At 40.5% G+C, this 15,577-nt stretch overlaps 1 protein-coding gene across 9 annotated transcripts in view; it reads left to right on the plus strand.

Annotated features, from left to right (window-relative positions):
- HECW2 (HECT, C2 and WW domain containing E3 ubiquitin protein ligase 2) overlaps positions 1-15,577 on the plus strand; it is a 349,247-nt gene that overhangs the window by 309,055 nt on the left and 24,615 nt on the right. For all 9 annotated transcript variants that reach the window (XM_073880902.1, XM_073880916.1, XM_025894329.2 and 6 more), the window contains 4 exons: positions 84-204; positions 1,801-1,914; positions 12,174-12,326; positions 14,047-14,145. In XM_073880902.1, coding sequence (XP_073737003.1) covers positions 84-204; positions 1,801-1,914; positions 12,174-12,326; positions 14,047-14,145 — 487 coding nt within the window. The remainder of the gene's footprint in view (positions 1-83; positions 205-1,800; positions 1,915-12,173; positions 12,327-14,046; positions 14,146-15,577) is intronic.

Consider the following 15,577-nt stretch of genomic DNA (forward strand, 5'->3'; position numbering starts at 1 on the left):
TGGCAGTATTTTGTCATGGTGATGTGATGAACTTCGGGACATTGCACAAACACGGACCCTTCTCTTTTTGTGGTTTGCCATAGGTACTCAGCGTGCCAATGCCCGGGCTCCAGCCCCTTACAAGCGAGACTTTGAAGCCAAGCTAAGGAACTTTTACAGGAAGTTAGAGACGAAAGGATACGGACAAGGCCCAGGGAAATTGAAGTAAGTCAAAATGATACAGACCTCAGGATTGGGCGATGGTGAACGGATGAGATGCAGTTGGGAATGTAGGAAATTGATTGTGATTTGGGATCACAGCCTTTGTTTTGGTCAGTGTAATTATTTTGGCGTGTGTCAGTTACAGGATCATCTAAGACAAGGTCCTGGAATTAAGAACCATTTAGCTTAAGGTTTTAAAACAAACACCACGTTCCATGTAAAAATATAGGCAAAATAAAAAGCTAATTTGTTTCCCCTGAAAAGTGCCTCTTTGTTCACTTACAGTGTATTTATTAGATAAGAGGCTGGCGCGGTGTCCTCTCCTGCACCTCGCTGTCTCCTGACCTGACCTGAGTGTAGGAACACTGCTCAGCTCTGTTTTGTTCTGTGAAATAAGCTTCATTTGTCCAGTGAAATATATCATGACTGTGGTTTCTGCCTTTCTTTACCCCCCTTTAAATTTAAACGTCATCCTGTTTGGCCTAGAATTATTTTCACTTTCTACTTACCTACCCTTCCTTCATCCCTGCCTTCACCCCTGCCCCATGCACCCACCAGAGATCACTGTGCCCCCTGAGAGAGGGCAGAGGAGGAAGGGTCTGCGCTGACACATCGCCATGACGCTGGGTGTCTGAGAGGAGGGCCAGGAGCCGTCCTCCAGCTCCCCAGCTTCCTGCCCCACAGACAGGGCTGGCTCAAGTATATTCACAGGTCCCAGTTTCCTCACCCTTCAACACACATCAGCCTGACCAAACACCTTACCTCTCTGAGCTTTGCCTTTCTCACACTTCACTTAAGAAGGTCCTGAGGGGCACCTGAGTGGCTCAGTCGGTTAAGCGTCCGACTCTTGATTTCAGCTCAGGTCCTGATCTTAGGGTCATGAGTCCGAGCCCCACATTGAGCTCCACGCCTAGCATGGAGACTACTAAAAACAAACAAACAAAAAAGAAGGTCTTGAACTCAGGCTTCCCTGTGTCCAGACTCCCTATCATCTCCCTTTCCGTGACTATTTGAACTAAAGGCAAATTTTATCTGCTTTGGGATGACTTTCATTATCATCATCACAAGTAGATTAATTGGCCACAAGTATCATTCATTTGTATCTGTCACTTGGGGAATCTCAGATTCACTTAATTTAAAAATTAAATTAAACACAGGCATAAATGTGTCTGCTTTGGAGAACATGTCATCCCTCTGCATACTTAGTAATTGAATTCCTAGTCTAGGTGCATTCATGCTTAAAACACTACCTCATAGGGTTGTCCTTCCTTTACTAAACAAAAGTTTTGTGTTTGTATTGTTTTATAATCATCTTCCTTCTGGGATAAATTGATTTGACCATCCAGAAAGAACTCAGGAGTTGTTTTTATATGTTGTAGGCGGAGTGCTCTGCTTACCAACAATTCACTTGTGTAATTTTTACTTCTACTGTTAAGAGTTCAAGACAAATTGTGCATTATTACAGCTAGCAATGTATTAAGTGACTCCCCTTTTCCTCTAGTTCACTATGGTAAATGAAAAGGGAATCAAAAGTGCCCGGTTCTAGAAAGATAAGGGTTAGGAAATAATCTGTTTTTCACATTGCCTTTTTATGGACAGGTTAATTATCAGAAGAGATCACTTACTAGAAGATGCTTTTAATCAGATCATGGGCTACTCCAGAAAAGACTTGCAGAGAAATAAGCTGTACGTCACATTTGTCGGGGAGGAAGGGTGAGTAGAACAGAGAAGTGATGTGTGGAACTCGGGCTGCAGCTGTGGAGGGGATGTGTCACCACAGGGTCGCTGTGGCTGCCTGAGACAGGAAACCCTGCTGGCAGGAAATGCCATTCTCAGACACTTAAACCTCTCGGCTTTTTTTTTTTTCCTTTTTTTTCCTTTTTTAAGGCTTTCTCTGGTTTTTTAATTATTTGACATAGAAATTCTTCGGTAAATACTCGTAACTATAGATCATTTTTGAGAGCAGGAGGTTGGTTTGGTTTCTTCTCTCTGCATCTCTTTCTTAAAGAGAAAAAGTGGGGCCTTGACGGAAAAAACAAGAATTGAATTCTAACATCTGTGATCGTGTTGTCCGCACTGGGTATCAGTAGAACATGCTTCACCTGTTAAATAAATAAGCTCAGTTTTGGAATCACAAATTAGAATCCTGCTCTTCTACCAGGAAGCTTCTACAGCAGTAATTCCAGGACTCTTGGACCAGCACTGGATAGAGGCGAAACTGTTGAACTCTGGTTTCTTATTTCTCTGTTGCCAGTTTTTCTCTTTTTTTTGGGGGGGGGCGGGGGGAACAGCAACACACCTACCAAAATAATAACCTGCCATAAACAAGCATCTCTGGCCTTCTATGACTCTTCCATGAGTGTGCTCATAGAGATAAGGGTTAAGAAATGAAGGAGTGAAGACTCCTACAGACTGTTTACTGCATCCAAATAAACATAGCAGTTCTTATATAACACTTCAGAAGGTGACAGCTCTCATCTTGTCCAGACCCCTTCCTCCTTCCTCATTTCAGGTCTGAGTTTCGAGTCTCAGCACCCTCTTCATAACCCAGCCCTCACTAGAGCAAATTTAAAAAGTACCACATGATGACCTGAACTGTGGTTGTCTTCTTGACTCTGTTAATTTGGATCATTTTAAAGCTACCCTTCTCAGTCCTGCCTAGGAATAAAGTATATTAGATTATAGACTCATAGGAGTAATATCCAACAAGGTCAGCCATTCACCATATGGTTACTTTGGAGGCTCCAAAGTATAAAGTAATTTGCAAGTGCGAATGGAACTAGATAACAGTAAAATCAGGATTCAAATCTAGGCCTTTCATCCAGGGCTCTTGGGCCAGCACAAGATAGAGGCAAAACTGTTGAACTCTGGCCCATCAGAACTTTTTCCTGCCCAAGGATCTTTTCATTATTCCAGCTGACTGATAACCCCTGCTCCTGTCACATATTCCGTTTATAGTCTCCCAGCTGTGACTAGCTTAAAGTAAAATATTATATGGGAAAACAATACTAGGTGACAAAATTGGGGCAGAAGCTTGCCTGAGACTTGTTTTCATTACCGAAGGGCATTAATGGACTTTTAGCTTATGCTAGTTGGCTTAAGATGCAGGTGCACAATTGAAAATGCAGGCAAATGTTTTAAGCCTAATCATAGGTGTGCATGGAATTCCAAATATTTCCTTACATAACCAGTCTCATTTGGATGAGAATACTTTTCCTCCCCCAGAACTCCAGCTGCCTTCCTTCTTTTTCGGACCACAGTTTGTTGCGATCTCAGAGATGTAAGCAAGAGTCTTTGGAAGCCCTGGTACTTAAGTTTGAATAGAGCAGACGCTTATCATGCTTGATCATCCTAAAGTAGTCGCCCAGTGATCTGGACTGATGGCATCTGTTCCTAGGCTGAGTGTGGCTTGATACCTCTCTCTGATTGCCACCAATGTCCAAATGTTTCCTGTTTCCGTCACCTGTCTCCTAGCTGTAACCCCAGAGGGAAAACAAGAGGGGGACACTTTGAATTGTGACCTCAGCCCTCAGGAACAACCATAATCAAGCCCCTCTGTGTAAGTCCTTTGAAGCTGGAGTAATAGGGCTAAGTAATTTCTAGTCTTATGGCTTTATCATGTCAATATCATACATAGAGATTATTAGCTATAGACTTCATTTTGCTACTAAGGCATTGAGAATACATAATGCTGTTTTGAAAAAATATAGCACTCTTGTTGAAAAATAGAAACCTCAAAACAACATAAAATTAAGAAGTTATTTTAGACTTTGCCACCTTCTCAAAGACATTGATTCGATCACATTAAAATTAAAGATCATGCCATTTCTTTCTGGATTATAATAAATATCCAAAGTGAAAATCTACCTACATTTTTCTATGGAACTATAAATGTGGAGCTGGGAATTTTCTCTCATTTTCCCTTCATTAATTTTAATGCTCACAAAATGTATCCGTTTGTAAGTTCTTCATGTCTAGCCCTAGTAATGGGTATTTAAAAACATATACACCCACTGGCTAGATCTTGGTTTCTCATATCATTCTTCAATAAAAGGAACTAGGACTCCTTGGGGAAATGGCTGATTCTAGGATGGTGCAGGAAATATACGAGATGGAGCTTGAAATATCTTGGAGTGTCAGAAAGTAGAGAAGTGCTCAAAATTTCCACAATGTTGGGGCTATGTCAGAGGAATTCAAGAACCAACTGAAAGATCTCTCAACTGGAATTATCTGAGCACCAAAATAATTGAAGTGGGATTAGATTATAATAACCCAAAGTATAAAATAAACATCTGTACTACTATAAATATGTGATTAAATAAATAAATAAGGAGTTGACCAGTCTCTTGTACAGAAGATTTCCAAATAATTCAGCATAAATCTCAATCCTTTTAACTGTGGATTGTACATAATGACTTTCTTCCCATAGCACAGTTTGGGAAGGGGAAAAAGAAGTCCAGAATGGAGATGCCTGACAAACACTCAGCCAGGTGATCAAGGTTAAAATCAACAGTGATATATCATGCTAATAGTATAGGCCCTTCATATGATGTGACAAAACTGGCACTTGATCTCTACAGTTTTTGTTCCCAAAACCCATAACATCAGTCTATTCATGAGAAGAACATCAGGTAAATCCAAATGGAGGGACATCCTATAAGATAACTTACTGGTACACCTTCAAACTGTCAGGGTCATCAAAAACAAGGAAAGTCTGAGAAACTGGCACAGCCAGGAGAAGCCTAAGGAAACATGAAAATTAAATGTAAATGTGGTATTTTGGATGAGATCCTGGTATAGAAAAGGGACATTAGGTAAAAACTAAGGAAATCTGAATAAAGTATGCATTTTAGTTAATAATAATACCTCAGTATCTGTTAATTAACTATAACTAATATACTATACTAATGTAAGATGTTAGTAAGAGGGAAACTGGGTATGAGGTATACAAGAATTCTCCATATTATCTTTGCAACTTTTCTGTAAATAAAAAACTATTCTAAAATGAAACATTTACTAAAAGAAAGGATATAGTTAGGATTTGGGGAGATTTAGAAATGTTTCCCCAAACTTTTCTTATTTCCTTATTGTCTGATGAGTGGGTGCCACCAGGGTAATTTTGGGTATGTGTATGCTTCCTTCTGCACTTGAGGTCAGTAGAGTTATATGTATAGAAAAACAGTTAATTTTGTGTGAAGTCCAAATTATTAGGGGTAGTAGTGTATCTGTAGAGTAGTATTTTGTGTTGCTAATGTCAAGTTTATTTTCTCTATGAGGAAATAATACTTTGCAATTCTTATTGATACTATCTCAATGATTATATTTCCTTCCCGTCATAATCAGGGTCTTTATTTACAATAGAGAAGTTAGGGCATAAAGAGGAAGGGATTTATTTTTAAGAAAATTGTGTCTGCCTGCACTCTAGGAAAGTATGAATTAACAGATTCACAGAGAGACTTCAGCTCTGCTTTAGGCTGTCTTGTTGCATAGTTCTGAAACACACATATAGATTGTTCTGAAATGGAAGAGCAGAATCAAGAGAAATTATGGGAAAATTTATAGTCAGAAATTTACAGGATGACTACAAATTCCATGTGAGGTAAAATTAATCTCAGAATATTGGTGATAGATATATTCACTTTTTTTAAAATATAGAGTTGTAGAGCCTGTTACTGGAAGTGTATTAGTTGACAAGTAATTATTATTTTTCAAGTAATTATTATTTTTCCAAGCTTCATGTTATGCTTTGACAGTTTCTAAGCAAACTACTGTGATTTAATTTGATAAGAACTGGAGGTTTTGTTCCAGTCATTACGTTTTCCACCCAAGTTAATTTGATTATCTGCCCTTGCAAAGTGGGGAGGGTGGCAGGTCAGCACTGGCAGAATGGCTGGAAACTGAATCATCTTGACAAAATGTGGTGGGAAATTGCATGCTGTGGTTGCCTCTCTCTGTTGGGCTTCTGTCTGCCTGGAAATTGCTTCTTTAGGAAGGAGGCCAGTAGAGCACTGCATATTCTCCGGCATATTACTTTCTTCTGAATTAAAAGCCCTAGCAGCTAAAGCTTATGTGTTATCAAAAGTTAGGTAGGTAGACTATCGGGTTCCGATAAGGTGTCCTGGGCCATTAACTTCTCAGTACCCCAAACAGTAAGGAAATAATGGCCTGGTTAAAGAAAGGATGTTTACACTGTGATTGCCTTGCCTCTTTTTTCCCTCCGTGGCCAAATCTGTAAAAGGGACCTTTCTTTAAGAAAGAATGAGTTCATTATATGTAAGGTACCATCTATTGGCATCAATCATCTGCCTTGCAAAACCACACTTAGGCTAGGGAGGGGATGTGTGCAAGCAGTTTTAGTTCAGGGGTTTAAGAACAGATGAGCTCCTTCTGTGATATTTCTCCTGAGACAGGCAACTGCAAGTAACTAGGAGGATGAGATCTGAAACGGTTTGCCTCCATCTCTGCTTATAAAATAACCAGCAGCCCTTACATATGACTGGTCTAATCCTTGCTAGAAGTTGTTTGGGGTTCTGAGCTTGACCATTTATTCTTCAGAAGTCTATAAAGCTTCAAGTGAAACTTTCTGGTGCTGCTTGTTTTTTTCCAAAAAGAGACATTTGCAGGATAACCTCAATAACCCAAACCTTGCTGAAGGGTGCTTCTGTATCTAGACTTGAGCTTGACATCACCAGGTAAAACTTTATTTGTCATATTAATGGCTTGCAAAATTCCTTACTCACCCAGCAGGCCTTCTTAAGTGGCTCAGGATCTAATGCCTCGCTGCTATAAATATCTGAGGCTGAATCAGAAGATGAGTAGGTAGGCCATGTGTGCCTGAACCAACTAGTAAGAAAGCTAAGTTTTTTTCTGTCTTCCAGAAAACTTGTAGGAAATGACGGTATGACTTCCTAGTGCCTTCATCTTCTTTCCTTCAATAGTCTACTTCCATTGGAATATTGTTTTCAGTGATTTTTAGTTGAAAATAAAGAACAAGAGGATAAAATGATAGAATTATTTTATCAAGTACTGGATACTGCTGACCACTTGGGTGCTGGTGGCTCAGCAATGTGATGGTTGCTTAAAATGCTTTATCAGCTCTTCATGGGCTTTGAGCCCAAAACTCCACTGCCACCCAAAAGACATCTGTGCTTATTCCGAAATGCCCTCAGATGCAGCTGTCGTGTGGCCACACACCCGTTGTCCAGAGTTTCTGTACTTCCGTGCCAGGCCTCTAGCTGTGGAACCAACCTAACTGGCCAAACAGGAATGTAACACATGATCCCCGTGATCTGAGTCATATTAACTATTTATATGGATGAGGTTCATAAGACATTATTACAGGAAGCTCATGTACCAGGTACCCTGCCAGAACATGTCTTCCTGAAGTAGGTGGACATATGTAATTTGTAATCCACAACCCGGTCTCAGATATGCATTCCAAGCTTTGGATTATAATCAAATCAAACTTGAAAAATGGTCTTGGCTTTACACTGGCTCTCTCAGTGCTGTTAGAGTTAAAAAAAAAAACCAAAAAAACAAACAAACAAACAAAAAAAAACAGCAGATAAAAACCTGACCAGTTAGAGAAGATCCATTTTCCTCCTTGAGGAACTGTTATTAGCTTTGTTCTCTCTTGGGGGAAAAAAGGAGTTTTACTTTTCAATTTAACACTTCAGGGAACATTCGTCTTATCTTTACCCAGAATCAGCTATTATCATAAACAAAGAACAAATCGGCGAGATCCATCTTTGTTGTTTTAACAACTTTACTGTATTAGAAGATATGAGACCTGGAAAGGACAAGACCAGGCTTTCTAAGTATAACTGAGCTGAGTGAATCCTGACACTATGTACAAACTGAGTTGTCTTTTAGGGATTGGCATGACCTACTAATGTCATTGAATCAATATAGCACCTGAAGGCGAGCTTGTGCGAAATTATTCTCTCTGCTAGATGTCAAATAACAATGTAAATTATGTTGATTTTCTTTAGAGAGCATCAGAGAGCTCCACTCATGGATTCAATAACAGATATTGAGCCCCTGTGATGTATCAGGCTAAAGTACTTGGGATACAGTGGGGCCTGGGTGGCTCAGTTGGTTAAGTGTCTGCCTTCAGCTCAGGTCATGATCCCAGGGTCCTGGGATCCAGCCTTGCATCCAGCTCCCTGCTCAGCGGGAAGCCCGCTTCTCCCTCTCCCACTCCCCCTGCTTGTGTTCCCTCTCTCGCTGTGTCTCTCTCTGTCAAATAAATAAATAAAATCTTAAAAAAAAAACAAACACCCAGCTCATGTTTCAGCTGTGACCCTTATCAGTTGTGTGCCTTGATTGTGTCTGAAAGCCCCTGCAGGCCAGGGACCACTGCAGACCAGAGCTCACTCACAGTCTCCTACTTAGTAGTTGTGACCATTCTTTTTTTTTTTATCTTTTTTATTGTTATGTTAATCACCGTACATTACATCATTAGTAGTTGTGACCATTCTTAAGGTTGCATACACCCTAGGATATCTGTGGTAATTGTATTGCCTTGAAAGGATCTTCACTAAAGAGGAGGATTTATAGTAAGCCAGGTATTTTAATAAAGTAGCATTTTCCTCCTACTTTCTTCTATCCTACTTTGGCAAACTTTTTCTGTGAAGCGCCAGATAGGAAATATTTTAGGCTTTTCAGGCAATACATTTCCTGTTATACTTCCTCAGTTCTGCCACTGGAGCAGGAAAGTAGCCACAGACAACATGTCAACAAATAGGCATGGTTGCGTTTCAATAAAACTTTATTTACAAAGCCAGGGGATGGGCCACATTTGGCCCACAGGCCATAGTTTGCTGACCCCTGCTATATAGGCAACATTTTTATCAGTCTTGATAACATTTAAAATGTACTGACCAGTAGGCCATAAGGAATAATGAGCATTAAACATGGGGTCAGGAAACCTGTGTCAAGGCCTAAAGTCTCCCCTGCAGCTTTCTTTTGATCCAAGTCCATGATTTCCTTCAGCCTCAGTCTTCTCTTCAATAAAATGAGTGGATGGACAAAATAACTTCTAAGATGCCTTTAACTGGCATTCTCTGTTTCTGGAAAGACACAGGAGTCTGCTGATGAAATTCACCATCAATAGTAAATTTAGAGAGATGTTTTGCATCCACGGGGATCTGGGTAGACTGGAACGTGGACAACATTTCACAAAGTGAAACTCAGTAGGAAGAATTATAAAGTCTAGTACGTAGGTTCTAAAAAGATACAGACATGCAGACAGGATGCAAGAGTCTTGGGGGCGGGGGTGAAGCAGCGCAGGTGAAAGGTTTGAGCTGATGACTAGCTCACTGTGAGTCAACAAAGTGGCCGCCCCACAAGGCAAGGTAGCTTTCGGCTGCATTAGTAGAGAAGCGTGCCTAGCAAGAGAAGACAAGAGCTCTTTCTAAGCTCTGTGCTGACAAGACCGCACCTGAAGTGTTGTGATCAGTATTAGACACCACCCTTTAGATCAGACTTTGACACCCTGGAGAGTGTCCAGAGCAGAGGGCCAAGGTGGCGAGGGAATTCTCAGGCCTTCCTTGAGAGGAGATTGAAAGACGTGGCAGTGTTTAGGAGTGCGGGAGGGTGCAGAGACCAGGGATACCAAAACTGCTTAACTTTGAGTTGCTATAGAAAATTACTATTCAAAAAATTTTGTATCTTTACATCTAGATCAGTACTCAAAACATAATAGGCACTCAAATATTTGTGGCAAGAACACCTCAAGTATGTGAAGAATGTTCAAGTGGAAGAAATATTCTACTTGTTCTTGGTGGCGTCAGTGGCCAGAAGTAGGACTGTGGGAGGAAGCCCCAGGCAACTGCTCTGGTCTCGGCATGCAGAGGGGGCAGCCTGCGTCCTTGTGCCTGGGAAGCAGCCCCCGTGCTGCTTCGGGAGGCCCCAGGGTAATCGTAGCATCGTCTCAAAGGCCGGTGGTCACCTGGTAGCCACGGCTATATTCAGCTGCCGGAAGACAGCACTTCCGTCATGTCACCTTAAGGCCTCGTTGGTCCTGAGAGTGTGCTGTGTTTGCATTTTTCTGCACACATAGGTTTCCTGTCTACACGCATATTTCCCACAGTGCAGTGAGGACTGGAGATGTGTGAGATGATTTTAGCTATTACGCAAACTGACATTTTAAAATATTTACATGTTTCTTTCAATGTGTATTGGAAAAAAATAAAGCTAGCACATCCTAATTTCATAAACAGTATGTAAGAACAGGCTACACTGGAAAGTCAAGTAAATTTAAAGTTGACTTAATGAAAAGTATTAAGTATATAACAGTACCTCTAGGGCGCCTGGGTGGCTCAGTTGGTTAAGCGACTGCCTTCGGCTCAGGTCATGATCCTGGAGTCCCGGGATCGAGTCCCGCATCAGGCTCCCTGCTCAGCAGGGTGTCTGCTTCTCCTTTGGACCCTCCCCCATCTCATGCTCTCTCTCTCTATCTCATTCTCTCTCTCAAATAAATAAATAAAATCTTTAAAAAAAAAAAACAGTACCTCTATGTTCAGACACAGCAAAAATGTACAAAGTAGAATGTGAATAGTGGAAGTATGCTCCAAGTAAATCCTGTTGAGCCCTCAACTAAGACCTATAAAAGCCATTTTATCTTTTTTACTAATATCCCATCCCTTTCTTCCACTTCTAATAAGGTAATTTTTCTCTATCACACAGTCTCATCACTGGACAAGGCTCAGATGATTTTTCTTTCTTTTTCATTAAAAAAAAATATGCAGTAATGCCCATGGAGAAGATCCATAAGAGAAAAAAAAAATACAGCGAACAAAAGTCTAATAAAATCCCACCAGCCAGCTTCCCATTGCCTTTGCTCCCCTCCAGCGTTCCCCTCCTGTCTTGGAACCCTTGTGTCACCTTGTCATCATGGGATAGATGGACTTCATAGTTTTCATTTTAAATTTAGCGTATCAGATCGCTTTATTGCAAACTCCTCTTTGCTGCGTGTTTCCTCTCAGCATTGTTGGCCACTTGTCATTCGTCAAGGCGAACGCCATCATTTCTCACACTTCGCTTTGACCCTGAGGTCTTTGTGAGTTAAATGGAATTTACACTGTAGTTCAGGTGCTAGAGTTTCAGCCTCTTCTCCAAATACCTTTAGGAAGCTTTAGACACCCTCCTTTTACTTGTCTATAATTTTCCTTGGTGTTTTATAATTTAAAGTTTTCGCTTGAACCCTATCATTCTACTTTCTTTTTTTTTTTTCCTTTTTGCCTCTGATCTCCCTAGGGGATCTTGTATCTGTCCTGTCCTCTCACCAATTCACGAATGTCTCTTTCTTCCCCCATTTCAGAATGTTTCAGAAACCCATAAAGACTCCATGTCCCATGGATGTAGGTAGCTGATACTCTGTGGTTTTACCCTGTTTAAATAAAGTATTCCCAATGTACTCCTTTCCCCATTACCTCATTCCAGACATTGAAAATATTTACCTTTTTATATGTACATTCCTACAAGCAAATTATTGACATATTGCCTATTTTATCCATTATCTGATGTGTAGCTTTAGTTTTGGGTAAGCTTCATGTAAATGTCCATTTCGCTATTCTGGGTCAAGACATGGATGAGATCAGGACTCATGATCGTCCGATTTATTCTGGATAGTCCAGATATGTGGGCAATTAGACTTGTAATGAGTGTTCTATAGAAAGTTGGGCTCGGGGGGCTGCTGGGTGGCTCAGTTGGCTAAGTGTCCAACTCTTTGATTTCAGCTCAGGTCATGATCTCAGGGTTGTGAGATCAAGCCCTACTGCGGGCTCTCAGTGGGAAGTCTGCTTGAGATTCTCTCTCTCCCTCTCCTTCTGCCCCTCCCCTTGCTCACACACTCTCTCTCTCAAATAAATAAATAAATCTTAAAAAAAAAAGTCGAACTCTGTAGAAAATGTGCCCAATATATAGAAAAAAATAATAACTGTTTATTCTTTTTGTGATTTTTTTTAAAGGCTGGATTACAGTGGACCTTCCAGAGAGTTTTTCTTCCTCGTATCCAGAGAACTCTTTAACCCATATTATGGCTTATTTGAATATTCAGCCAATGATACATACACAGTACAAATAAGCCCCATGTCTGCTTTTGTAGACAATCACCATGAGTGGTAAGTATTTTTTCCCCAACACTTTTCTTCAGTTGACTTTCTGTGATACTAGTTTTTATAGGAACCCAGATTTCTTTTAACACTTTTTTCCTTGGAGAAAATCATATTTTCAGTTTCATTTGACTCTTACTTTTGTTGTCAGTTTAAACATATGGACATTCTCCAAGCTAGGAATAGATCATATTCCAAAAGACCAATTTCAAGTGAACTGAAAATATTCAAAAATATTCAAAATATTTTCCCCATTGAAAGAAAGTTCCAGATGATGTTAGGTTCCTGGCAAAATCCCTAGATCCCTCTCTACACCTTTGGGCACCCCTGAACTCTGAGGTGGGGTGGGGGGTGGGGCGTGGGGCAGAGCAGCTGGGACACTGGCTGAGGGTGATGATGGTATTCTAGTAGGAGGGAGTGGAGAGTGGTGTGCCCTGGAGGAATTGATGGTAGATTAGAACTCCGGCAGAAGGACATGGGCATGGAACCACAGCAGTGGTGCTGACCCTATTAGCCACTGAAGTTTGTCACCAGGGATTGCCCCTTTCCTAATTTTTCACACAAAATTATCAAGGAAAACTGGTATAGGATTCCCTTCTGGGAATTATTTATTCTGAAAATCCAAAATTGCACTCTTTCCAAATATCCTTACATTTTTTTAAATCCCTGCACTTATACATGTTAAATATCTTTATAACCCCTGTTTGCTGTTTTTCTGCTTATTTTCACTAATAGTAACAAAAAAAACATAAGCAGGACTCATGGAAAAAGTTTCTTTGGGTCATGAAGGTTAATATTGGTGGGTGGAAGGCATTAACTTTTAGGACTTATTCTTCAAATTAAGTCCATGTAGCCACAATTCGGACTCCTCTTAACTGTACCTATTGCAGTTGTGCTAAGTTAGGTAGAAAAAAAGAAAAAGCTGCTGGACATGAATCTTAAAATGGCTGCCTAATACTAAAATTACAAATGGACTGTATGAATCCCAGCATGGATTTACACTTTTGGAAGGCATCAGACTTTCACAGAGGTAGGAACTGCAGTATTTTTGAAAGGGAAAATAAGTGTACCTCTCAGCAAATCCAGTCATGACTGATATATTTGGTAAAGTTTCCAAAGTGATTCAGAATAGAATTGAGCCTTCAAATTTTAGAGAACCAAATGTCCCATGAGGAAACTCCCCCATGTTCACAATGCATAATTCTTGGATAGTGACTATCATCAGTGGTGGGGTTTGAGAGAGAATAGAGATAGGAACTGTCTCACTCTGAGACTGGGCTTTTCCTCAAAAGGGGATTGCTACTGGGTTTGTATTAGAGAAATCCTGCTAATATTCATGCAAACAAACTAGAAGGGGACAACATTTTCCCTACCACCACCGGTTTCATTCTGTCATCTTTTAAAAGTGACTTGGGGAAATTTTACAGGCATGCTCACGGGGAATTCATGTTGTCCGTGTGGGGTGCTCTATGGTGGATATTATTAACATGAGGGGAAGGTGGAGCAGTATCTCTCTAAATATCAGAGTGAAACAGATTTTTTAAGTAGATATGAATATTGGCCTAATGAAGACACAGGTTACAATGCACTCAAACTCTCATGGACCTAGTAAGGAATCAGTCTTGGACAAACTTAGATGATTAGAGCTAGACTGCATTCTAGAAAGCAAATAGAACCATTTAGAAACTGCTCCCTGACGTGTAAGCTGTCTTGTGCTTTTCCTTCACAGGTTCCGGTTCAGTGGTAGGATTCTTGGTCTTGCACTCATACACCAGTATTTGTTGGATGCCTTCTTCACACGGCCCTTTTATAAAGCTCTTCTCAGAATGTAAGACTATTTTTATTGCTTGTGTAATTAGCATGTAAAAATGTAATATTTCTTTTATCAAAAAGAACCTTTTGTCAATGTCATTTATCTACTTAGGTTTCTGAAACTAATACAATTTCAAATATGGTTACTATGTTTTTCCTGATCCTTTACTTCTGTCTTGCCCCTAAAGTCTTAGTTTTGCTTTATTCTGGAAAATTTATTCTCATTTGTTGCAACACATGTTTCTTCAAAACAATTGTACTTCAAATACGGTACTGGAATTCCTGTGGTATTAATGCTGATTATTAATAGAATAGTTGTGGGTTAGTCTTGGTGACTCACAGCCCCCTATCCTTTATGAGAAGCATTTTATATTTTGCTTTATGTAGACTTCAACTGCTTACTCTTGGTTCAAGTTTTCATTCTCCTTTGTTTTGTTTTTTGTCTTATTTTTTGTTTATTTGTTAGAGGTGCACCGTCCCATATTTTTCTTGAGACCTCCCTATATGCAAGACAGTAATTTAGTATGGCAGATAAAAATTTAGCATTCACAGAACTTTTTCTTCATTGTTAGCACAATGAAAGATTGCAATTATTATAAAATGTAGAGCAAACAGTTTCTGTCCTATAATCAGTAGTCATTTACAGGGCTGAACAGGAGAAGGCAACTGTCTGATAGGGGAGTAGTAGCTCAGACTTGCAGTGAGGAAGCACAGAATGATGGCTGATTTCAGTCCAGCTTATTCCCTGACCAAGGCCAGGTACCTGCTTTCTGTAAAATGGAAGCCTAGACTTCAAATGAAAACAAAGTATTTCTAATGGGTTCTTAAGAGGTTCAGTAAGAAGACTTGCTTTCCTCCCTTTTGGTGTCTGAGCAGATGAAACCTTGGGCAACTGGGCACCGTCCATCTGCCTCTCTGGTTCCGCTGGTCCCATTTTGCATCTTCCCATTTCACTGCCTTCTCTCATCTTCTCCTATAAGCTTCCTGAAAGAGTAGTCTGTGCCGACGTGCCCTCAGCACACTTTAGCCTGGCTTCCTTCCCACCAGTAACCTATAGAAGCTTTTAAAGAATATCTTTTAGTCCTTATCTTACCGGACCATTCTGCTGCTTCGGATACTGTTGACTGCCCCAGTCCCCAGCCCTATGCATTTACTTTGAGTCTTTCCTCCACTGGTGTCCCTGGAAATGCAACTTCTCCCGTGTGCCTAGTCATGGGAGATACTGGCACAGTTCATGGTGCCGGTATCCCAGGTCACTGGTCAGAAATCGGGAGTCACCCTCAAACAGAGATGGCAAATACACAGCACCTAGTCTACTCTTACTTACCTCCCACTCCATTGCCATGGTGTAGTTCACAAATCATTTATGGTCCTTTTTCCCACTGAACTCGTTGTGGCCTCAGGGAGTTTTTCAACTTACAGCCCTCGAGACTGGCAATTAATCAGAG

Source organism: Callorhinus ursinus, unplaced genomic scaffold (genome assembly GCF_003265705.2).
Source record: "Callorhinus ursinus isolate GAN/ISIS: 27379988/994484 unplaced genomic scaffold, GSC_fseal_2.0 scaffold2, whole genome shotgun sequence".
NCBI lineage: Eukaryota > Metazoa > Chordata > Mammalia > Carnivora > Otariidae > Callorhinus > Callorhinus ursinus.